The 26,348-nt window shown below is 48.1% G+C and overlaps 1 protein-coding gene across 2 annotated transcripts in view; it reads right to left on the reverse strand.

Moving 5' to 3' along the window:
* Positions 1-21,764, reverse strand: part of LOC144178810 (glutathione S-transferase 1-like) — a 57,451-nt gene extending 35,687 nt beyond the window's left edge. The window contains exons 1-2 of one of the 2 annotated variants that reach the window (XM_077706933.1): positions 21,504-21,764; positions 7,081-7,237 (exon numbers count right to left, since the gene is read on the reverse strand). In XM_077706933.1, coding sequence (XP_077563059.1) covers positions 7,081-7,213 — 133 coding nt within the window. In that variant the 5' untranslated portion in view covers positions 7,214-7,237; positions 21,504-21,764. The remainder of the gene's footprint in view (positions 1-7,080; positions 7,238-21,503) is intronic. The other variant, XM_077706932.1, reaches the window with a different exon arrangement.
* Between the last annotated feature and the right edge of the window lie 4,584 nt (positions 21,765-26,348).

The raw sequence follows: 26,348 nt of genomic DNA on the forward strand, positions 1-26,348 counted from the left end.
AAAACTAATTAATTATTTCATTGTGTAATTCAGTGCAACAATCATGCACTTAATGAAGTAAATAAATAGGTGTTTAAGCCGGTCGGTTGGTCGGTCGGGCGGTCAAGCTTTCGATATAGCACCGCAAACCTTCGTTACAACGAAATCGCTATTTCGAAGGGTTCCTTTGTACCCACTGTAGTGTACAGAGACACAATACCCGCCTTTAACAAAGTATCACTTATGCCAGAGCCAGCTGCCTCTCCCGAAAGCTTTTTTATAACGAGGGTTTGCTGTATTAGAATCTTCAGTAAAATGTGCTGTTTGGCTAGTTGGTGCATTATGAATTACGAAATTTGCGCTAACTGGACATACAGAGGAAGTAAGGCAAACAATGCGCAACTCACAACGGTGAGTTGCGCATTTGTTGTTTGCGCACACTTGTGAGTTGCGCATTGTTTTTCTTCCTTCCTCTGTATGTCCAGTTAGCGCAGATTTCATAATTCGTACCAGAATCTATTGCTCGGACGACATTTAATTAAATTGTTAATTTGCGAAAAACAATGCCAGCGGAGCGGTGCATTAATAAAGCACTTCAGCTTCGATAAAAAAAGCAATAAACAGTTATTATTGACGCTAGGAAAACTAGTTCTAAAGACCAAGGTCAACAACGTGCTTTTATTCGGTTTTTTTTTTTGCTTGTTTGTCGAGCTGCAGAGTATGCGCTACGACGCCCACAAAATATTTCTGCGTGCCAGTGTGTGCGCTCGCAAAAAGGAGGAGCGGCTGACGGTTAATTTAGGCATTCGCAGTTCCTTAACCATGGACCGAAATATCCGCACGCAAACGGTTTAGCCTCGCAGCGCCCATGAAAACCGACCGCCAGGGTCCAACCTTCAACATGACCAAGAGAACAGCTGAGCCGCTCCGCCACGACAAGAACTTGTTGCTGTTGAGTTTATTAATAATCCTAGTAACTGCGCTGCAGCGCGGCCTCCGGTATTTCTATACCTGCGTGGCGTAGGCGCGGTTTGGGAATGCAGAGGTGCTCTTGCGTGAAACGGCTTCGCGAGCCGAGAGCGGGGAAAATCAATTTCCTGCGCGCCACCCGCGGCTATGGCCGGCTGCCGAAAGCAGCCCTTACGGAAGCCCGCGTACAGGTAAAAAGTTCACGAGAACGCCTCATTTCAGCGCCGCGGTCAATACGGGAAGACGTGCGCCCCTTTCATCCCCGGCGGCGGGAGTTCCGTGACCCAGTTGAGACGTCGTACGCGTCATGAGAATGACATTTGGACCGGAGGGGGGGCGGACATCACCCGCCGGTGACGTGACCTACGGCTGTTTATAGTTTTATCCTAATGTAAAACTACTGCGATCAGTCGCATACACGAAACAGTAGACGGACAAAAACCAAATCGCAACCACTGTATGCGTGTGCCCTAGCTTCAACAAATAGAAAGGAGAGAGGCCGACCGTTAGAGTTATCCCGTTTTGGGAGTAAGATGCCGTTAGCGGTACCTAACCTGTTTTCCTTTTTCCTTCCAGCGGGAACGCGCTAGGGGCCCCACCTCGTGAAATCGCGTTTGCCGTTCCGCCGGTGTGTGAGGCCTGCCAATCAAGGTATTTAAGGGGGGGAAAAGCGCTGCGATCAAGAAACAACATGCTACGCAACGCAGAACGGAAGAATGTCGTGCGAGCATGAACGAGCGCTGCTAGGCAAGGCCTAGGGGCTTGGGACAGGATAGGTGTGTGTTTGTCCGTGTTGCTTCAGGGAAAGACAAGAAAGCGATTTAGGCGATAACAGCATGTAGAGATGAGGAGGGCACCTCAATCAAGGCAGTGTCCAGGAGGTGTTGAGTAGATAAAGAGAGTGATGGAAAGGGTGAAGAGGAGTAATAACGATGACGATGATGGAAGTTGTGGGGCGCAGTATTAATAGAGCTGACAGCATCGTAGCCACTCCAAGAGTGCTGTGTTCACCAGAATGTCCAGCAGAACACTGAAGGCGCTCTTGTGAAGCGAAGTGCTAGAGCCCGCCACCGCTGCTTCTGAGTGGGCCACTCTAAGAGCGCAGTAGCTGCGCAAGTTATACTATGCTTCTTGGCCTTAGTCACTGCGGAGGGTGCACTTAGCGGAAAAGCGTTGAGGTAGAAGTGCTTCGCACGAACAATTTTTCGCCTTATCCGGGCACCTGATAGGGAACTTTGGATAAAAATGACTGAAAGGGACTCTGCGACACTTCCGATTAACGCTTTCACTCTTTCCTTCACCTCTGGAAGCACTGCGAAAGCTACTATTGACAGCCCGGAGCAGCACTCCGTGATTTGCTCGTCGCACCAGATACGCCTTCCGTTTTTGCTTTGGTTTTGTGGCATTTTTTTGAGTGGCTATCGAATCCGTTCATTGCTGCAACTGAAGGAATTCCGGCCAATAGCCGCTAAACCGCTGTAATGACGTAATTCGAGAGCTCGAAGAACGCAAAGACCGGGAAAAAAAGAAAACATTTTGAGCAAGTTTATGAGTTATTCAATGAGCATACAGCAGTAATTTTTGGCTGAGGTACTTTGTGAGCCGGCCTATTCTAAGTACTGGGTGTGTTTTTAGACTGCGTTCTGAAAGTATTTAGGATATAAAAAAAGATTTACACAACGCCGACCGCTATGTCTGGAGCTGCGGTCGGCGTTGTGTAAACGTTGAGTGAACACGTTGAACTTATTACTGTGTCCCTCAATCTCAGTAAACTGGCACATGGACACTTTAGAAACGCAGTCTAAGTGCTAAGGTTCGCTTTGTTGAACTATCTGTATCTGTGAAGTCATTAAATACGACCCAAATTTACACAAAAATGCTACGAGTGTGTCACGAAATGCAGCAGACATTTCTGTTTCTGCATTACAGCATTCTTTTAGAAAAGAAATACCTAGCAGGAAATTTTCAAATGACGGGTCGCAAAACACAATCGTGGACTATAGATTTGTTACTTGATGACTTTTAGCGACGAAATAGCCGACCGTTCTCTTCCCTCCAGTATACACGTTTGCACATGGGTTTTTACGTCAAGAAAACGTTAGGGAATGGTTTGCCCCAGTTTCTTTTACCCAGCCAGGCCACTGCTTGCGCCATTTCAAAGCTGCCACAACGTGGAGCATCCCTTCTTCAACGGCTTCTCACGTAACTTTCGAGTCGCTGCTACCATTTTGGACAAGGGTGTGACATGCTTCCATTAATGGACATTCCTCATCCCAAAACAGACCGTTCGAGCCGGGCACGATATCTCTGCGTTAAAGGGACACTGAAGTGATATGTAAACATTGCGGGATTACTAGCGCAAATTGTAGTCCGGAGTCCCCAGGCCATGTTTCGACCACTCTAGGCGCGTTTACGCGATTTTATTTAGTAGAAAAACTAATTCGAAAATGCTGTCCTCCTCTCTTTACGCTCGCCCATTTTCTGTGGCGTTTTCGTGTGACGTCAGGAGGGGATGAGGTGGCAATTGGCTGGCTGCGCTACTGCACGGCTCCCCGGCCTTCAGACAGAGTCAGTCGGCCCAGCGTTTCGTCCGCCGGCCGCCGGCGGGTCGTCGCAATCAAGGAGGTTAAAAAAAATTGCTTGGTCGCAATTCGTTCGCTTAGTTGAAACGAAGCCAGGACACGTTTGTGAATGGAAGAATGTGCCTTTCTTTACTTGGTTTGTTTGTACACTGTATCTAGCTCCAAGTCAAGGTCGCTTCACACAGGCGCTGCACAAGCGCACATGCGACGCTTCGCTGACTGGTACGCCAGTAGGAAAATATAAGGCCTCTTGAAGGCTGGAGAAGAGTCAGCGAAGTTAATATAGGTACTAAATAAATAAAATCAACTGATATTTTTACCGTACAGCGTAAAACTAGGGCGCGGGAAGCACTTTTTTGCGCTGGGCGAACAAGAACAGCGGTCAGCAGCACGACTACGCATCTGCGAACGCTTTTCCGTCTACGAAATGCAATTGCTAGACGTGAGCTACTGTGGAAACTCGGGCGACGCTTACTGCACGAGCGCAGTACAACAGTCACCTAAGCTGCTTGAAATGCCAAAACTAAATAAAAGTGTAAACCGGTTGTGCAATATATACCTTATATTAGGGAGGCCTGCTGATCCGGCTTCGTGGCCGAGTGGGCTGAGGCGTTATGTAGTTCACCGCAAATGTTTTGCAAGTCACGAGTTCGAATCCCCGCGGGTACGTGCTTTTTTTTTTTGTAAGTTAACTTTTATGTTTTCCGCCGATGTTTTCTATATTGAGTTCACCTTTTTTTGGGCCGCAACGTTCATGTCTACACGAACTAGTTCACAAAACACGCGCAGGCTGGCACTGGCGCGCTAGCGACTTCTCGTTGGCGTGCTGTTGCCATAAGCACCGACTGCTTGCAGGCAGTGGGCACAGGCCAGAATGAACAGACCCTTGGCCTGGTGCGAACACGCTTTTTACGATACAGGCATGAGGGAGGCAAGCTCCAAATATGGGGGAAAAGCGCATGACATTTGGGCGTCTGCGGGTACGCGGAGGGCGTTCATGCACTGCGTAGGTCTCGGCTAGTGAATGCTACGACTACAAGCCGTCCTGAGAGGCTTATCTTGTGCATTTTACAGCCGCCAACATGGCAGAAGCGCGGTACGATGATTACTGAGATATTGAGAATGCCCATCCAACAACGCCATTGGTTATGTTTTACAGAACCGAAACCGAAACCGAAACTTGTTTGATTGCTAACCTTGGGCATCGTCCAATCACGGCGCCCCTCCTCTCAACGTCACAGCCTTAGTTGGTGCGGCCGCCGCAAACCGCGCATGGTAGTTTTTCTTCTTTCGCGCTTTGTAAAATAATTACCGATTTGTCAACCGGATAAACGATGAAAAGTGTGCTAATTTGAGCCAGTCTACGCAGTGCAAGCAAAAACGGGAGCTTGACAAATTCACTTCAGTGTCCCTTTAAAAGTGTGCTAATTTAAAAGTGTCCCTTTAAAAGTGTGCACTGTGTAGACTGGCTCAAATTAGCACACTTTTCATCGTTTTTACGATTGACAAATCGGTAATTATTTTACAAAGCGCGAAAGAAGAAAAACTACCATGCGCGGTTTGCGGCGGCCGCACCAACTAAAGCTGTGACGTTAGGAGGAGCGGGCACCGTGATTGGACGATGCCCAAGGTGAGCAACCAAACAAGTTTCGGTTTGGGTTTCGGTTCTGTAAAACACAACCGGTGGCGTTGTTGGATGGGCATTCTCAATGACTCAGTAATCATCGTACCGCGCTTCTGCCATGTTGTCAGCTGTAAAAATGCATAAAGATAAGCCTCCTAGGACGGCTTGGAATCGTAGCATTCACTAGCCGAAACCTACGCAGTGCATGAACGCCCTCCGCGTACCCGTAGACGCCCAAATGTCATGCGTTTTTCCCCCATAATTGGAGCTTGCCTCCCTCATGCCTGTATCGTAAAAAGCGTGTTCGCACCAGGCCAAGGGTCTGTTCATTCTGGCCTGTGCCCACTGCCTGCAAGCAGTCGGTGCTTATGGCAACAGCACGCCAACGAGAACTCGCTAGCGCGCCATGCATGTGCCAGCCTGCGCGCGTTTTGTGAACTAGTTCGTGTAGCCATGAACGTTGCGGCCCAAAAAAAGGTGAACTCAATATAGAAAACATCGGCGGAAAACAAAAAGGTTAACTTACAAAAAAAAAAGCACGTACCCGCGGGGATTCGAACTCGTGACTTGCAAAATATTTGCGGTGTCATACCCAGCGCCCCAGACTACCGAGCCACGGAGCGGGACTCGTGGGTTATGCTAATATAGGGTATATATTGGACAACCGGTTTACACTTTTATTTAGTTTTGGCATTTCAAGCAGCTTAGGTGACTATTTGTTGTTCTGCGATCGTGCAGTAAGCGTCGCCCGCGTTTCCACAGTAGCTCACGTCTAGCAATTGCATTTCGTAGACGGAAAAGCGTTCGCAGATGCGTAGTCGTGCTGCTGACTGCTGTGCTTGTTCGCCCAGCGCAAAAAAGTGCTTCCCGCGCCCTAGTTTTACGCTGTACGGTAAAAATATCAGTTGATTTTATTTCCTTAGTACCTATATTGACTTCGCTGACTCTTCTCCCGCCTTCAAGAGGCCTTATATTTTCCTGCTGGCGTACCAGTCAGCGAAGCGTCGCATGTGCGCTTGTGCAGCGCCTGTGTGAAGCGACCTTGACTTGGAGCTAGATACAGTGTACAAACAAACCAAGTAAAGAAAGGCACATTCTTCCATTCACAAACGTGTCCTGGCTTCGTTTCAACTAAGCGAACGAATTGCGACCAAGCAATTTTTTTTAACCTCCTTGATTGCGACGACCTGCCGGTGGCCGGCGGACGAAACGCTGGGCCGACTGACTCTGTCGGCCGGGGAGCCGTGCAGTAGCGCAGCCGTGGCGCAGCCAATTGCCAGCTCATCCCCTCCTGACGTCACACGAAAACGCCACAGAAAATGGGCGAGCGTAAAGAGAGGAGGACAGCATTTTCGAATTAGTTTTTCTACTAAATAAAATCGCGTAAACGCGCCTAGAGTGGTCGAAACATGGCCTGGGGACTCCGGACTACAATTTGCGCTAGTAATCCCGCAATGTTTACATATCATTTCAGTGTCCCTTTAAAGACAAGCAAGGCAATGTCATCACAAAGAGGGATAACATAGTCACAGTGGTCGAGGAGTTCTTTTCTTTTATTACGCGTTACGTTCTAGCGCGAGACGTTGGAAAACGAGTGTCCCGGTGTTTTAGTACCGTTACTACATGAGACGACGACGAAGGAGACGCCGACAGACCGAGCCCAAGGGGTTTCGCCCGTTAAAAAGTCGATAAAAGTGTTGCAGGGTCCCTTGAAGCGAAAGCTGGTGTACCGCCAAGAAATGTACACCTTCTCTTCCAGCCACCTATACCTTTGACCGACATCTCGCCGACGCCAGTCCGCCCTTCCATGCTACACCAGTGCTTTCGTTATTGTGTTTCCCCCTGTTTGTGGGCGCGCATGCTTCTGCTGAAACGGCGGGCTGAGCAAGGTCGGCGCTCTGCTGAGGCAGCAGTCAGTTCGTTTACCGGCTTCCGCCTCGGCTGCCTTCGACTTCTCGTAGGTGACGTACTCGAAGTCGACGCCGGCGTAAGCGAAGAGCAGCGCAGCGAGGCGTCCGGATGAAGGGACCTTGTAGTCGACCAGCTTGTACTGCGGCATGGCCGGCCGGCGTCGTTGGTCACCCTGCGAAGCGCATTAAAAGCGTAAGGCGTCTTACCTCTCCCTGTGCCACGATGGTGCACACCTCCACGATGAATAAAAAGTAGATATTACTTTTGCTTACTAGACGCTTCCAGGAGAAGCGTTTTAATTTACTTGCTAGATTACGATGTAATATATATAAAACGGTTACCTCAAGCCTTTTCGAGGACCGCTCTTCATTGCGAATGAATAGAAATTACAAACCAATACGTAAAGCTGAGCAGTACAGCTAGCAATCCCCACCGACATCTATATGTGCAAACAAATGAATGACTGTCGGCCAGATACGCGAGCAAAAACTTTAGGCCAAAGAAGGAGAAAAAAATCTGCATAATTCAGAGAATTATCTACTAATTCGTAGCATTCTTATTCCGCTTGTCTTGAGTGTGAGTTCTTTCCAGCCAAATGGTTTGGCTTTTCTAAATCCTGTCCGACCAGTTACCGCCAATTAAGCTATTATAACGATTAGAAGTGGAACTTTCGCGAAATCTGTATTATTGTGGAAATGCAGGGCGTTACCCATTTCCGGTAATTTTTTTTTATATTTGTCTCATTTTCTTAGTGTTTCGAAATTTCTTTCTACCATATGATCATCTCATTTACGCTAATATAAGGATTATAGGTGGAACTTCCGCAACATCTGCATTATTGTGGAAATGCTATACGTTTTGCCTATTTCCGTACTTCTTTTCTCCATTTACGCTAATATAACGATTACAGGTGAAACTTTCGGGAAATCTGCATTATTGCAGAAATGCCATACGTTATACGTTTTACCATATTCAATATTTTTTTAAAATATTTTCCTTATTTTTTAGTTTTTCAAAATTTCGTTCGACCAATTATCTCCATTTACGCCATTATAGCGATTACAGGTGTAACGTCCGTGATATCTGCATTTTCGTGGAAATGCAGGGTGTTACACGGTCCTGGCTGTGGGGGCACTCGGCAAAGAATGCTCCGCATTAATAAGCACCCGCACCGCGCAATGCTGGTTCTCGTACGTTTCGGCAGCCAGAAAAAAAAAGTTGGTGTCGTTCAAGGTGACATCTGTTTCTGGATTTTGGTGCGTCCGAGTAAGTCAGCATGACAACTCTTTTTTTCGGGTAAAAATTTGTCACGTGAATGAATGAATGACTTTATTTCTCATAAAGTTACAAAAACTGTATACGACGGACGATTTGGGAAAAAGTTGCTGGCAGGCAACTTGACCTGCAGCCCGTTCCCACACTCGTTCTCACGCTCGTCAAGTTAGCTCACGTTCGCACAGTTATAGGTCTCGTCAGGAGTGCGAAAAAGTCATCGTGGCTTTACAGTGGATGCCCTCACATGCATATGCGTAAAATTTAAAAAATCAACAAAAAAAAAAAAAACTCGGCACCGTTCCATTCTGCGAAGGTGGCTGACCAGCGGAGCTATGCAGTTCGTGACGTCACCAGCCAGAGACAAGCATTGATCATTTTAAGTTGTATATGCATAGTTTATTAAAGGGAAAGCTTTCTTAGTGGGACCGATGACGTTCTGTCGAAAAAAAAAATTACACCATCTTCCCGTAGGGGAACCCTGAGTAGTATGCGAAGCAGCCATGGGGTCGACTGAAGTTCCCATTAGTTTTCAGTTCGTCGTTTCCGTTGACGTTCAGCTTCGCGTGCCTTGGTTGTATCAGCAGCTTCTTGACGTAGTTTGAATGAGTGAAGGACATGAGGCGCGTTCGTAGCACATGCTCCCGTCTCGGTTTGTAGCGCAGTTTTTTTTATTTCCAGACAAAAACCGCTGTTACAACCATAATACACAACAACAAAACAAACCCATTACACTAAGACATAAAATCACTGTTCCACTGTAGGATAGAGTGCTGACTGCTAAAATATTTTCATTTCACTTGTGACAACCAGTCTGGAACACATTAACGTGCCTTTTGCACTTCAAGAAAAGAGAATATGACCTCTCGGAAATACTCAATTACTGGGCCCGCATCAATGTCCGAGTGACGGACTGCCATTCGGCATCTCCATATACTGTGCAGACCTAGTAACATTATTAGATCAAGAGGAACGCCATCATCATCATGTTCAACGGACAAATACCGAATACTATGGGCATCGATTGGCAGATCTTTTTTCAGCGTACGTTGCAGCACATCCCAGAAGAAGACCCCGTCCCAACAGTCAATGAAAACATGTTCAATGGTTTCCGGTTTGTTGCATAACCAACACTGTTCACCCCATGGCATAAAAAGGCCCTTTTCTTGCATCCATGTTTTCACAAGGAGTGTCCCGGTGTGTAGTTGAAAGAAAAATGTTTTACATCCCAGTGCAACTGGCATTGTTTTAACCCGCTTAAACACATCTCGACCCGTGCCAGCCGAGTGAGCAATTCTGTACATAGGAATGGGGAAAACAGTGTCGCAGAGATTGTTATACAGTTTCTTCCTAGTGACTGCGCTCAAATACTCTAACGAAAACCGTGCGCATAGAAAACGTAACGAGTCCAAAACTTCTTTTAGATAGCCACGGGTACCACCTGGCATACACATTGTCGTAACGGACAACTCAGGCAAAACCCTGCCTAATATCACTCGGCAAACGATGCGCAAAAAGGGATCCTTTACATCCCTCCAAAACAGAAAGCGGTTTGCCAACTGACGTAAAAAGAAATGCGTTAAACCTAACCCCCCTTCCCGTACACGTCGAAAGAGATTTGTACGACTCATCCTCTCCCAGGTTGAACCCCAAACAAAAACTGCGAAAACACGATGTAACTTTTGGACGTTTGCCCGTGAACAGTGGAGTACCTGTAACACATACCAGAGTTTGCTCGCCATAAAAAGGTTGCAAATCGTCGTGCGAGCGAAGATGGATAAATTCACGCCTTTCCACTTCTCTGCCTTTTCCTTAAAGGGACCCTGCAACACTCTTTGAGCAGTGCAAGTAAACCTGTGCGACGTTTAGATTACACTGCCAGGAATACCCGAGCCAAATATTACACATGCACGTGAAGCGGTGAGGGCGCAAATCGATGTGAAAGACGCGGAAAAACAAACCGCTTTCTCTTCAGTTGTCCTCATTATGCATGGCCTAAGGGACGTCACATAGGCCATGGCTGCCCGATCGGCTGTCACTGGTCAACTTCGCGGCAAGATTCTCTCATTGCCGTCGTCGTCATCGCTGTGTACGAACCTCTTCTATGCCTGAACCTGCAGGCACAGCTTTGCCGTTTATTTTGTGTTTTGAGTGCACGCGGAGCTTGAGTGATGAGCTTAATACTTCCCTTTCAACGGGACCACTCGACTACAAACGTTTATTGCTTCAAAAACGCCCTACCAGCCCGAGCGCGCACTTGCGAGCAGGCACCCATGCCTGCTTTTTTGTGGCACCAGACCGGAAATAGGCCCCTCCGCGTTGCGGAGAAAAGGAGAAAACTACCCGGCATGTGAAGGCCGAAGGCCGCCGAAGAGAACGCCGCGAGCCGCCCCCCTCTCCGGGAGAGAGCGCGCAGCTTTCGTCGCCTTGTCCGCGCTCGAGTTGAGAGGGAACGATTATGCGCGATTTCTTATCGCGCGTAGTTTCGTTAATTGTGAACGGATTTTCATAATTCTTGCGGGAGGAGATTTCTGGGACAATAGACTTTATCCCAAAATACAGTACTAGTAGTCGATGGCAAGTGTTGCAGGGTCCCTTTAAGCTCTACGGCTTGTCTCCTCCAGTAAGGGTCACTGTCGAAATAATACTTAGGGGAACAACAAAGTACTTCACCGGTGTCGTCATCCACTTTAAATTTTGAAATACCACCGGTGCTAAACTCCACTCTCCGTGCCAGATGCCCAGGCATTTGTCCCAGTTTACAGCACATCCGCAAACACAACAAAACCATTTAACTGTATTAATGACCCTAGCAATGCTTTGTTGATCTACGCAGAAGATAGCGATATCGTTCGCGCATGCTAAAACTTTAATTTCAGCTGCATGAAGTTGAAATCCCTTGACAGTGTCGTTTTTTATTACGCTTAAACATAATGATTCAATATATATGCAAAAGAGGAGGGGGGAAAGAGGACACCCCTGCCTCACGGACCTCTGCACTTCTATACGCCTTCCAACCACTTTGTTAACAATAAGTCTAGTTGTACAGTTGCTATACGCCATGCGCACACCCTCTAGAATGACTAACCCGATGTTACTATGTTCCAAAACTGCCCTAAGTCCATCGTGGGGCACACGATAAAACGCCGTTTCTAGGACTACCTGTAGCATTGCGACGCCTGTATGCGTAACGTCGCAAATCTCAAGCACACTCCGTGCCTTGTGTATGTTCGTAAACATTGACCTGCCTTTAATACCACATGTTTGATGCGGCCCTACTAAGATGCTAATTACAGTCTGCAACCTTCTAGCCAATATTTTAAGTGCGAATGCACTTCTTAAAGGAGCCATGAAGAGAAAACACAAGTTTGGTTCATTCGAAAGATTGCCTCGTTAGAACCATAACGACACCACTTATAACGCAAACTTCGCTCAAATAAGCTACATAATTAGGAAAAACGGGAATGGTCATGCGACCCACCAGCTCATTTCCCGCAACAGAACCTATGCCGTCACATGGGCTAAGCTCTGCGATTGGCGGAGGCCGGCAAAAGCAAACGCATGTTAGGCAGGGCTTACAGTTTGCATAGCGAGCTAAATGCCCGTGAAACATACTGCACATTCTTTTTATGACAAAGAACGGTGGTGTAAACGGTTGAAGTTCCGAACGAACACGCAAGCGTGTGCGCCAATGCGTACGAAACAACCGCCTGGCCGAGCTCGACATCTCGCCGTCGCGCAGACGAATTTTCGGGTTCGAGGCGCTCTGACCTTGGAGGAAAAATGCCGTAAACACCGCGCATTGACGCTCGTATCTTTCTGGTCGAAGCAGAGAGCTCGCGCGAACGGCTTTCCATACACGACACCGGCCAACTGGCATAAGCGATACTGCTACTGAAGTTGAACTATTATTAACCGTAATAAAAGTACGGCACATACGTACCAGTCTGTATTCGTCCGTGGCGACGGCGCTGACGAGGCAGCGGTGCCGACGGCAGGGCGTTCGTCTGTTGTGGCTATCGCGGAATGGTCGCTTTCCCGTCCACCGCGTATCCCACAACTCTTGCCGCTCGTGCACTTAGAAGCGTTGAGCGTTCAAGTGGTGTGAGGTTGTTAAATGCAAGCCGGAGCTCCTCGGCGAGAGTTTTGTTCTCCGGATCAGGCGATTCCATGACTAGGGCTGCGGGTGCACTAGGTTTTACTAGCATTTTTAAAATGGCCGCCGTCTCGGTCGACTCCCGCGTGTGGGTGCTATATGGAGTCGACATACAAAGTATCTGTTTCATGGACCGGCCCGTGTGACACCATTGCTCACGTCACCAAATGTGCAATTTTAGCGGGAGATTTAAAATTTTGGCTTAAATTGCCTTATTTCTCAGTGAATAAAGCATCATTTGCTTCCGGGAAAGCGCTTGGGGTACTATGAAACACCTAATCTTTCGAATAAAACAAACTTTTGTTTTCTCTTCATGGCTCCTTTAAGCGAGCCTGAATCGTCCGCCGCCGTCGTCCGCATAGCAACAGCTGCGGGTGCGCGCGCTCCTCGTCTTCCTCCTCGTCTTCCCTAGCAACGGGGGGAGATGGGCGCGCGCTACTCTCCTCCTCCTCTCTCCGCTCAGTGACTGCGGGTGTTGGGCGCCTCCTCTCCACTTCGGGCGGGAGAGCTCTCGCTCGCGTAGCGGGCGCTCCGCATTCCGACGCGTGAGGGCGCTCGTGTAGCCCTCGCCGTAACGGCGGGCGCTACTCTCCTCCTCCTCTCTCCGCTCAGTGACTGCGGGTGTTGGGCGCCTCCTCTCCACTCCAAGATCACGATATCCACCGTAATCGCGCAATCAACAACCGTGCATTCGCACTTACACACTCTCTCCCTCGGGGAAGTGCAAGGGAATTTTTTTATTAGTATTTTATAATCAACGCTTGTTAAGCTTATGGGCCGGTACGATGTGACTTGACGGAATTTGACCATATCTTCTGTTTTGGGAATTAAAATCGTGTGGGAAGTCGAAAACGATGGTGGAAGCGTTTCTAACATACAAGCTTCTTCGAGCACAGCACTTAACACAGGTGATATGTCATGTTTAAAGGCCTTATAAAAAGCAGCACTCAGGCCATCTGGGCCTGGTGAGTTTCCCAGGTTGGGAAGAGCGCCACGTACCTCCCGTTGCGGCCAGAGAGTCGTGGGATCGAAACCGGGCGCCGCCTAAATATTTCTTTTTATAGTGGACTGCGCTGACGTCAGCCCAAACGTTGACGGGGCTGAAGAGACGCGCATGCGCAGTAGAGTGCGGACGGCGGACAACGACAACGAGGGAGGGAGGGAAACAGCCCCGAGCATGAAATGCTTCGCATCTAAAACTAATGCATTTCCCCATAGGCCGGTTGGTCGACGGAAAGACGCTAGTAAGATCTCTGGACACACGGTGCGTGCGTGAGTGCGGGCTTCCATTGTGTCAAAACAGCTACTTGAAAATCGCGAGAAAGAAAGAAAGAAAGAGACAAACCACGAAGAAGGAGTACAACAGTGTACCCTTATCTCATAAACCACGTATCGGTATGCACTTGGACCATTCGTATAAGTGTTTGCTTAGTACTGAAAAATCGCTCCATGGGTACGTTCTTCGTTTGCGATTTGGGTCTTGGAAGGTGTGACGACCAATTGAACGCACTTTCAGCAAAGTTGAACGCACTTTTAGCCTACGCGCTTCCCTCAACTTTCTTTAGGCAGGGATTGAATTTTTTTTTTGTTTCGTTTGTACGTAGACTAGCCTATAGCTCCATCTATGGACGACCCCCCTGCGGTAAGCGAAGAGAGTGCGTCGCAACTGTGAAGTAGGGACGTGCCCCGAGGACGCACAGGTAGTGAGTGGAGAGGGTGCACCGTAACTATATTCTGCTGTGTGGACACTATAATGTACAAAATTTTCTGGCCTGCGCGCTCAGTCTATGCACGAATTGGCCTCCTGGAAACTAGCATATAACAGTTCCGCTGTAAAATATCTTGACCTACAAAACGGCCAACATCGCCTTGCGTTTGAACATATTACCGCCAGGACGGCTACAGACAGGCCTGCGGTTCCCCAAGCTGCATTTGGGGGGGGGGGGGGGGGGCAGGGGGGGGGGGCTATGTTTAGGCGACTCATGCGTATACGGCCACCAGTTTTGTGTTCTCAAAGCCCGATTCGCAGGCAGAGGAAGCAACTATCGTCCCAGTTATTTATCTACTGATTTTACCCGGTTATAACTACAGATGTCAACCATATTTCTTAACAAAAAAGCTCGTAAAAGGGTAGTAACGACTGTATTTACTAACTCCTTACGAACTTTACTACCACCGAGAACGGTACGTAGGTCCTGCCACTGAGTGTGGAACCGTTACTAGTGTACACCATGCAATTAGTACCTCCTGCTTGCTTGATACTAAGATTCACTGATAGTAATAAAATTCTATGAATTATTAAACGTAATAACTACAGCACTTTTCCCACACCAAATCACGATTAAAAAGTTGTTTTTTTTTCAAATCAGCAGGCTGACTTGTATATGCTCACATTAAAATACTTAATTCTAAGATTATCGCTAAAGTATTTGATTTTTGCGACAAGCCCACCAACTCTGTCAAATGACTTTCCGCTGCTGGCTATAGAAGCAAGAAGAGCATATGTATTTCTAAGGTAACTAAGTTATACTCGCTCTCCTCGTGCATGCCTTTGGTTTTCTTGCTCAATTTATTTGTTGGTTGTCCACGTGTGATATGTGCGTGTTGAATGCGTCTATGTCGCTCTGAACGCTCAGCCGATACACATTGTCGCGCGTAGCTTGTTGCTAGGTTATACATGGCCAGTTAGTGAAATCGACTAATTACCTAGTTTATACTGGGGCAAGTAACTGGTTAGTGCCCTGTTAGTAACTGCCACGACCTTTTTTTTTAAGAGATATATATGCTACGCCTCTCCCTCGCTCTTTCTTTCTTGTCAGAGGTATTCGACATACTATTCCGCTCACAAAGCGTCGTCCTAGCAGCGTATTCCTAGGCTTCAGAGTAGGCGCGCAGATGTATTGTGGTTGACTCTCGTAGTGCTGTTCTTTAAGTTCTTTATTTATTTATTGAACTTCTTGATTGAGTGAACCGATTGAGTTGATTAGTCGTTTTACAAAGCGTTGTCCAATTCACCTCTGCGGGCATATGCCACTGTCGATGAGCTTGATTCCAGTAGCACAGGACACGCTTGTGTGACTTAGTATCATCGTCATTTCGCTTTGTGTTTTTTTCGTCTTCTCTCCATTACTATATGTTACTAAGATCAAGGCCAATTGCTATTGTCAAGCCCATATTTAGGCTTAACGTCTGGAAACGATAGCGTTAAGATGTGCCAGTCCGCAAGAGGGCACACGACATGCGGTTAGCGTGCGGCCCCATCCGGCGTGGCTCTGCTGTGCTTTTATACATTGCTTTTATACATTGTGCGGTACTCTTCCACATTTTATAGTAGGTGCCTCCAACTGGGCTCTTCTGTTACGTCATCGACGCTGGCGCACCAATTTCGAATTTCGCCGAATCACAACTTGGAAACAACCGCAGTTCAGTACCACATATTTATGGGTCACTATAACGAGTGAATCAAGATCATTTCGCCCGCATTTCGCGAACGCGATTGAGCTCTCGCTGCCGATTTCGCTGCGCACCGAGCATAAAACGCCCGCAATGTTTTTTTTTCTTTTGTAATGTTTTGTCTAGACAGACAGAACACATTTTTTGTCGAAAGTACGAATAAACCCAGAGAAGTAATATAAGCAGATTTTGGAGGCTCACTCGATTGACCCTGCAAGTCCAGTTCCTCACTTAGGAAGGAAGGGAAAGTGCGCTATTGTGTTGGAGGATAAATTGTTCCGTGCCACGCGTGGCATTAAACATTCAGGCAGCACGTCCGGGAGAATGACTCCCTTGATAGCAGGTTTAAAGAAATGGTCCTGTGCGTTTTTTTTTTTCTTATGAACCATCACTCTCAGATTGAGTCTTTCAGGTTCAATCACGGAAAGAGGATTTTCACCGGCACTTTGCCGTGGGTAGAAAGAATGAATTGGTAGATCGGTTGAAATACGGTAGTGTTAGAATAGATTGTCTTTGAATGGTTATAATTTTTGTTCGGCATTCTGTGTTATCCCCCGAAAAGTGTGTCAAGACATTGAATATAATGGTGACATTTTTCAGCCCTACGCTTTTGAATGCGATATTAACCCAGAACTGTCGTGTGCCCCAGCTCTTACAAAAGCCTCTACAGCTCTAGCGTAAACTAAGGTGTTCCCGCCTCTCGGAGTGGTGGTGGGAGATCCCCACTCCCAGAGACACCGCTTTAGGTCGGGGGGCCTCCAAAGATGGAGTGTGCCTCGAAGATGTCGAATTCTCGATGCTTCAAGTTACAGGCACTTCCACATCCGGTGGCTGGGGTAATCTTGTTGTGCGGGAATCATACAGAATGGAGAGTTGTCGTTGACCGGGGTACGCTACTGTGGTGGCCACACACGGGTCATAGCAGAGGAGAGGGCCAAATCATCGCGAAGTCCTCGGAGCAGTTCTTACAAGATGAGTCAACCGGGGACGTCTGCTCCGCACTGTGGAATGAGAGAGCCCATGGCGTGGTGAAGATCTCCCGTCTGTTGGAGAAATTTGTTTGGTTGTTGATGCTGTAAGCAACAGACGTCATCGTGGAATAATGGTGGGATGTGTGGGGTTCCCCACATTCACACGAACCCCTTTTAGCTAGCTTCCCCGCGTTGAAGCTATTACGTAACGCGCACGCTCGCGAGATGAACGCGTCCCATCCATGCATGCCGTCAACATTTGGTGTTGATCCTGGCGAAGGTGCCCGTCAATGAATATGTTTCCGCAATGCGCGAGCACCACGACTGGTGATGTCTCGTGGTTCTGGGAAAGAGTACCGCCCGTGTCTGTCTCGCTGTCGCGCAGACGCAATAGCTCCTGCACGTGGCGGCCCCGATATTCCTTCGGCAAGTTGAACGATCTCGATCTCTACAGTGTTTTTTAACGCCTCGCTCCTATTTTATTGTAATCGTCTACAGTCAGTGGGTATTCAGTATATCTAATAGCGTGTGCAATAAATGCTTCCCGCTTTAACCCTGTCGCCACCTCCTAAGTTTGTGCGTACGGGAAAAACGACGTTGGTGTACAAGCTCATCCGGAGTCTTAAGGTGAACTCAAGCCTGAGCAAATGGTACTGTTATAATTCGTGAGAGGCACGTGATGCACGCATTGCAGCCCTGTTAATTCTCAAAGTCTGGGCCCACTCCGCCAGGGACGTGGGCAGCCTGGTAGACAAGCCAAAGCTGAAGTGTCGACAGCGCCCACAGGCGGGCAATTTTGCAACAGGAGCCATAAGACTTATGTGAGATGCGTCGAATCAGATGGAGCGTGTGGTGCGCTACTGGCGGGCAGATCGGAGCCACATAGCAGCTGACCCGACTGCGGAAATCTCCAATCCCAGAGCGCCAAAACAGTTTGCAGTGGTTATGTGTTGTCTAAAGACAGAGAGAACAAACTTTTATTCAACGCAGGACCTAAGTCCAGGTCCTAATTTGAGTGTTCAATTCACCGGGTCCACGTAGTACCGCAGGATGCCCGTGCTAATCCGGTGCACATGTTCATAGAGGGCTTCCTGTGCAGCCTGGATGTTTACTGTCGACCGGGGAGACAACCAGAGCTCCCAGGAAGGGATGGAGGCGAGGGATGGGGCAAGAGATGTCGGGGTGCAGTCCAATTAAGATAGAAGGATTGATGGGTAGGAAGAACAGGTGAAACAGGTAGGATGGCCAGGGCGCCGATAGATGAGTTCGAGAGAGATTGGGGGCATCCAAACTAGGCGACGACCCAAAAACTGGCCCGGAATGAATGGTTGTATTTTCCCCTGGCAGTGAAATAAGGCATATTTCACAATTTCTGCGAGTCACTCAAGGGTTGTTGGAAGCACACGGCCCAACGACGCCGGTCTAGGTAGACGGTCATGCTGGTCGTCCGCGTTCGCGAGGAAGTGCAGGTACGACATGAGGAAGAAGTCCGTAAAGGAAGGAGGTATACGTAGAAGGAAGGCAGGAAAATTAACCTGGCTAGTGCCTAGTTTGCTACCCTGCACGTGGGAAAAAGAAAGTTGGAGCAGACGGGTATGCCCAGCGATGAAGTACTAAATGTTCAAGTTCAGCGATTGTCACTGGAGTCTTTCAGTCTATAGTCTGGTGTTTAACTTCGTCGCCCGAGGGAAGCGTAAGAGTTCCTGAGTCGCCTTATGAGCTGATGATAGAGAAGGCCAGTGACATAGAATCTTCTCCTCCGAAAATGGCCACCGGGAGTCTAGGTCGCTTAGTGCCGACAACAGCTAATTTCTTCCAGGCGAGTTACGGGGCACTAGCATAAAACGTGACGTACCGTCTCCGGCGTACAGCATGTTTCACGTTCCTCCCTTGCTGCCATTTCTGGACGGCAAAGAAGAGTTGCGTCACACCGTGGGAGGCTTAGTGGATGGGGACGTTGCAGGTGCGAGTCAATGGCACCAATACGTGCACAGGTGAATTCTTCTGTAGACCATTGAGAGAGTGTTCTTTCCCGGGAAAGCATGCGAAGAGCCCGAGCTGCGTCCGTCCTAGTCAATGGAATGTGTAGAGTCGCCGCTGTTTGATGCTTTAAACGGGCGGCAGCGTCCGCACTTTCGTTGCTGACAATACTGCCTTGACTTGGAAGCCATTGCAGAATGACATCATGACCCACCTGGGCATCATGGTAGTACACCATTCTTATTTCTGTCTGTAGCTGTTCGTGAGGCTCCCGGCATAGGGCTGACTGTAGTGACTGAAGTGCAGGCTTTAAATCACAGAAGACCAGCCATCTCCAGCATGAACTTTGCTCGATGGTGTGAAGAGCGCTACGGATGGCCGTATGTTCTGTAGCCATGGAGGTGCACGTGGTGAGATTGGCTGTCTTGAATTTTCTGGACAGTGACATTCGCGGTTTTAACCGTTTAATGACAGCGCCGGCAGAACCCGACGATATCACAGAACCATCGGTGTATATATGGGTTCGGTCACTGTATGTCTAGTGAAGGCACGTCAAAGTTAGCTACTGCACGGCCGGTATGGGAAGATCGCGTTTTTTCTTTACCCCTGGAATATCTAGGCTCACTCGGGGCGGCATCATACTCCACAGCAGAAGGAGCGGCCTCATCGTATAGTTAGATGGGATGCTGTTAATGTGGGCGGCTGCTACCCCTGCAACCGACGCACGGGCACGGGTCGCTGCAGGTGCATTCCCGCGAGGAGATGATCGGGCAGGCGGGTGAGGTGTGTCCTGGGTGCTTCCATTGCCACGAAGGTTGACCACCGGTGATACAGAGCCAAAACAAAAGTCCGACACGCTGCGATATGCAAGATGCCAGTTGCCAGGCGAGATGTCAGGCAACATGCCAGGGCTAATCGCAGCGTTCACATTAATCTTCTTCACACAGTGATGTGCACTGAATGCGTGTCATAGTACGAAAAAAAAATGCTAATTATTAAAATCTCGAAATCTAGAAGCACAATGTGATCTTGTATGTGGTACCCCATACAAGGTATTCTTAGAACCTGCGGTAACCAGGGCACTGCAAATGCTTCGACAAGCGAACGACTGCTTCGAATTTACCGCGGAGGCGCCTCGGTGGCTCAGTGTCTAAGGAGTTGTGCTGCTGAGCACGAGGTCGCGGGTTCGACTCCCGGCTGCGGCGGCCGCTTTTCTGACGGAGGCGAAAATATCTTCATGTACTCTTTAACGCACGTTAAGGATCCCCACGTACTCGAAATTAATCCGGAGCCCTCCACTACGGCGCGCCTCACCACCTGTGTTGCGTCGGCGCGTTAAACCCTACAATCAATCAATCAATCAATCAATCAATCAATCAATCAATCAATCAATCAATCAATCAATCAATCAATCAATCAATCAATCAATCAATCAATCGATCGATCGATCGATCGATCAATCAATCAATCGATCGATCGATCGATCGATCAATCAATGTACCGCGGATTCGTGGCAGAAACGCTCATCCTAGCAAATTTCCTTTCACTACTCAAGCTTTTGGTTCGTGGGTTTAATTACACCTGAACCATGTGTCTCATATCACTTCAGGCAGCACGTAACGTACAGCCAGCCGCCAGAAATCATGTCTGTCGGTGCACGTGTCCTTACTTTCTGCAAGGTGGTCGGTCTCTTACACTGAAACCGCCTTGAACTTTTTATCAAGCTCAAAAAATAACAATTATGACAAAAATCTTGTCTCGGAGATACTCGTATAACAGCCGTAATAAGAGCGCACTTCACTCGCAAAAAGTGTTGTCTATGACGGCTTATATTGATTTAAAAAAGAGCTTGCAGGCTTTTGAAGAGCAAGCCTTTTATCATTACTACTTTCTTCTCACTGTCCACATAACTGTGCAGAGTACTGATATATGCGCAGGTGTTGGTAGCCAGTCGTTCTTAATTTTTCTTAGAAGTTCCGTTTTTATCAGCACATTCCTCATTGTGCTGCCAAAAGTCCATCATTGTCGTTAGAATGTGTTCTCCTTTCTAGTACTACATATGAGGAGGTATTTTAATGAATTTCTACCGAGCTAGCTTAGTCACAAGTGGTGGCCCTCAATAAAAGTGCTAATAAATGCGTGCTTTCTTGGTCCGAGGTCAATTTAGACGGTGGGAGAAAAAAAAAGCGTTGCTCTTAATTTTTATATACGTTAACGACCTACCCAGCAACCTCAGTCAGATACATTCAATACAAATATGCGAGCGTCATTGGCTGTCCTTCAGCTAGCGTCATAGCCTCCCAAGGCGTTCTGTCAGTGCACGCGACGCGAAGCGTAGCATGACAAACGCGTGCACACCGGCCAAGACGCAAACAAGCCGGTCAGACTCGCCGTTCTTATTACTTTTTTTTAATGACGATCGATTTCTCCCTGCGCTACGACCGCACGGCCCAGCGCACTAACCGGTTCACGTGTCCTCGAACCGTTGGTATTTCTTTTCCACCGCGCAAACCCGCAGCACGAAACGCTGTGTAAAACAACAGACGGGTATTAGTTACGCGGATGCAGGCGGCGCCGACAAGTCGCGCACGCGAGCGCGCTCTCACCTCGAAACGGGCTACCTGTCGGCGACGCCGCTGCGCCTAGTCGTCGTCGATGAGGCGGAGCCCAACTCGCAGGACGGAGGATGGGGAGCGGTCGACCGGCTCGCCTCGAGGCCCGCGGGCAAAGAGCGGGCGCGGTATTGGCAGCTGCACGGGGCAGCGCCGCCGGATCCATACACCGAGCTGCGCTCCTCGGCTTTGGAGTAGCGCTCTCCCTACTCTGCCTCATACGGGGTGACCCCTCTCCTCCGAGTCTCCAATGCTGCTCGCACTGCGCGTCTGAATTACGAGACATCGCGCATTGGTTCGAAGAGCAAGCGAAAAAAGAAAGTGCTAGATGAAGTTCGGAAAATAACGAAGAAATTATAGGAAGGGATGTTCAAATAGTAAAACTTCGGAAATAAATCGAGTACGAAATTTGAAGAAACAGCAATAACTTGCTTCGAATATGAGATCCAGACATAACAGACTTTTTGCGCTGTGTCCTCCCTGTGTCCTCCCAAATGTAGGTGCTGTCAGGCTCAATTAAGTGAACTGGAAAAAAAAAAAAAAAGAACCGTAGAACGCGTTTCCACGATGAACGGTGCGTGACACCCACGTGATTTATTCCCAAACACTCATTTTTGTTTAGTGCTACAACCCGTTTAGCAGTGAACGCAACCCGTAATGTTTGAAATAAGGCTTACGTAAAATGTCCGAAGGTGTCGAACAGCAAATGATCGAATCGATTAAGAATCAAAATCATAATAACGATTCGATTCGTATACAAAATTTAGAATATTCCCAGAAATGAGTTATCTGTAATCATCCTGAAAAAGCAGTCCCACGTGTGAAGAGCATAGCAATTGTAAACAGAAGAAAAAAAAAGAAAAGAACGGCTTTAATTATTTTTAAGGCAAGTGGGTTGTTTGGTTTTCAGAATTTGTTTTTATAACCTTCAGCTGGAAACTGCATTCCGGGTAATGAAGCCCTCGTCAATAGCGTCTGTTCGAACAATAAGCGCTTTCACTCCCAGGCATGCGTTTCTGTTGCCATTCGTACGAGTCTTCTGCCCTCCACAGCTGTTAGCGCCGGTGCATGTCCCGCCGTAAACACGGCAGAAAGGGGCAGAGGGAAGTAAAGAATGTGAATAATAAAGAAGTAAGACGAAGCAACAAAGGTATCCAAAATAATTTAGAAAAAAAATGTTCAAGTATTTTTTTTATTCGTCAGCGCCTATATCAATCCTGCAGGTTTCACGACATTGCGGTAGCAAATATGGCAGGCGTAAACTTTAAACACCCCGAGACATAAAACACCTGTGAAACATTAGGATGTGTTCGTAGGTGCCGTAGAGGGGAAGGAGAATGTGGATTTATGCCCAGTTTTCCGTATATTGGATTTGCCGGCACCGCCACAGCAACGTGTTACTATCTGTGTGACCTTCATAACAACATTGGCCTTAAATTGATCCCTAGAGGGCCCCTGGTAAGGCTGTCCCGGCCTTTATAGTGACTCAAGCCGGTACTCGCGCTACACCCGTTCGGATGTCTCTACTCTGCTTCACGTCCAGCGACTCTGGGATTCGACAGGAACGCCAGCGTACGGTCAGACGCACGTACGAGAGAGAGAGAGAGAGAGAGAGAGAGAGAGAGGATTTCGGCGCTTCCCCTTTCAATCGATATCTGGCCACTCGCCTACTTGGCGCCTTACGGGGTACACAAACTCCCTTACAGTTCCCAGCGGCAGTTTCCTCCGCGTGGCACGCGGTTCTTCCAAGTGCTCTTCTGCTTCTGTCCTTATTTTAAAGTTGACGTAGAAAGGCACTCAACAGATCTTCTTGTGTGAGAGTCAGCTTTTTTATTATCTTTGAGCTCCCACTGTGTTTCATCCTATCCGGGTATACACACAAAACCAAGCGAGTATCTTCCGTCCTTCTAGAGCTTTTAAAGCTTCCTGTTTAAAGCACTGCAGGATTAAAATATTTCTGTGTGCATATCAGCTTTTCCACACGAGTCGTCACAGGCTCCTACAGTCTGTCCATATTGGATAAGCTTTCCCGACAATAAAGATTTATCCTCCTCCGCCTTGTGTCAAGGCTTCGCCCGTTGCGAGCGAATTCGCTTAGAGCAATATATGCGTTGCGGTTTTCCACTACGTTGAAAGAATATCAGCCTTGTACAGAAGAGCTTGAACTTCCGCCATATGTCCCGATGCACGCGTATTGTCTTGCCTCTCACGGCGGATGCCTCTGTTCTGCCGTGAATAGAGGTGCTGGGTTCTGGCTATTTCGTATTAAGGGGTTCTTTGACAAGTATTCGACATTGCTAATAAATTCGCGCAATCGTGGGGATACCTGCTGAAGAACGCAAAACATCGCTCTTCCACGAACAGCAAGCCTTCCTCACAATTACTCAGCAAAGTTTACCACGCCTTCCCTGCGCTTACTTTGAATCACTATCGCGATTTTCTTACAGTTGTAGTAAGGCGCAGGCTTAGTGCTAGCATCGTCGGTTCCTCGTCGACGTCAAGTGTAGCTTGCAACGCATTTACGCCCGATCGTCTGTTTCCAAGATTCTCTCTTTTTTAGGGCGAAAGCCTCATACGCCTTATTCGAAGGTCACCTTAAATAACCCCAGCGTCGACACGAACGCTACCAAAACCCACATGACCAAAGGAGGACCAGGAGTGAACCAAAGCATGCTAGCCCTGTATAAGCAATGATTAATGATTGTCAAATGATTTATTTTTAATTCAAAGTAATGATTCGCAGACTGGGATTAAGGTGGACTAAGGTGAGTTAAAATAAATTAAGATAAATTCAGGTAAGGATTAAGGTGTATTAAGATGGTTTAATATATAGTATCAGGATGGAACTAGCTAGGCAGGTGTGAGTGGAAGTTGATATAGCACTGAGGCGGTAAAATAACGAGACGTTAAAAAGCATGGCTGCTGTGCCGGCAGGTAGATAGAGTTTCATACTAATTAACGCTAGAGGGGACACTGGCGCTAGTGTCTATGCGAGCCGCCGAATGGCGGCTTCAACCCCCCAGGAGGCGGCCATGCCTGGAGGATGCGTGATTTTCGAACTTGGCTTGACCCAGCCGTTATCTTGACTTGACTCAAAGTACTTTGCTGAAATGCAAAAGCTATAACTAATGTTGGTTAGTGTATAAATTATTAATCGTCAAAACAAATCGTTCTTCCTGTTAATTTTATATTGATGTTTAGAAGAATTTTTCTAGCAGAGGTGAAGTTATTTGTAAATTGTATGCACGGGTGAGCTTAGCGGAGCCGATGATTAGGCCGATTAGGCGGCGAAACGTTTGTGTTTAACAGACGATAGTCTTTCTTGGGCTACTTAAACCCAGAAATTCTGGTCTGTCTGTATGTCTGTCGGTCTGTGTCTAACTCGATTCAGCCACCCGGCCAAAGTAAAATGCTTACTGCGCAATAGTCTTATATACTCACAGCCAAATGTAAACGTCTAAGCCCGGTTTATATGTTCATACTTGTCAACTTTGTTGAACAAGAACATGGCATTACGCAAATATAAGACAGGAAATTAGTACACAAGGGATATTTACAGTGTTCCTTTATTAAAATTCCTCGATGCTTGGTTTTCGATAGCAAATGATATTCTATATCTACTGCATAAGAACGCGTACCGCCTGCTGTTGCCCGCGCCACCTCCGGGCGGCATATGAGAAATCACGCGGAAACAGCAAAGAAAGGTTCCACTAGCTAAGTTTCACGTTCTGCTTGGAACGCACGTGGAGCGCGGCAACGCGGTTCTATAAACCTTGAAGTCGGCCGCCTCGATTCACGCGCGTCTCCGCCATACTGCAGCTCTGGCATCGAGGAACCCCGCCTGTAGCAGTGGAACGCTGTAAATTCAAATCGCCTTGAGCAAACCTTTAGTGTGTTTACCTTGGGATGAGCGCGACGGAGCAGGAACAGCATGAGAGGTGAGCGGGAAAGCGAAGGGGGACATTTCCTTGGCAAATGTCTACAATGGCTATCGTCTTTTGACGACATTTGCAACGAAAGGAGCAGATACGCGGCCAATTTTTTTAAAATGCAGAGCATTTCTTTAACTCACGATGTCACCCGTTCTTGGCGTCCGTAGTTGTCCGCATCGCTCGAAGGTGCGCCCTGTCGGCGCAATCGTGGCGTGATAAAGGCGGTTGTCGGCGAGGCTGGAACGCGCTCATCGCCGCGCTATCTCGTCAGCCCCGCTCCTCCTCGCCTACTCTCCGCTCGCATCGCGCGCTCTCTCCGCGGTCGGTTCGCGCCCAACAGTGGGTGCGCGCGCGTCGCGGGATCAACATCTGTGGCGTGATTGTGACGTCAGCATCGCGCGCGCGTGGCGCGATCGTGGCGTGATAAAGGCGGCTGTCGGCGAGGCTGGAACGCACTCATCGCCGCGCTCTCTCGTCAGCAGTTGCCACAAGTGCAACATTAACGTAATGCAAACTACTTAACGTCGTGCGCCCCCGGAAATGCTCTGCATTTGATCGTGCCCCTCGCGAGGGGGATGTTTCTTTAAACTTTTTCGTGCGAGTCGGCGATAGCGTGCGGCTGAAGCAGGGCGGGTGTACTCTATTCCAAAAGTTTGCATCGTCTTTTGTCGACATTTGCAACGAAAGGAGCAGATACGCGGCCAATTTTTTTATTTGGCTTAGCTGCTACCGCGCTCGTGTTGTTCTCGCAAGCGTCGTCATGAACGGAACTTTATAGGATGGAACAGCGTGCTCGGACCGGCTACCTTGTGCGGAATCACCAGTTCGCGTCCGTTTTCAGAAATGCCGTAGAGCATGACTAGTTTTAGTGTAGGGGGCTACACGGTGATGCTACTGCTTTCCGCAT

The sequence above is a fragment of the Haemaphysalis longicornis genome, unplaced genomic scaffold (assembly GCF_048455015.1).
Source record: "Haemaphysalis longicornis isolate Haplotype H1 unplaced genomic scaffold, Haemaphysalis longicornis Haplotype H1 scaffold_4, whole genome shotgun sequence".
Classification (NCBI taxonomy): domain Eukaryota; kingdom Metazoa; phylum Arthropoda; class Arachnida; order Ixodida; family Ixodidae; genus Haemaphysalis; species Haemaphysalis longicornis.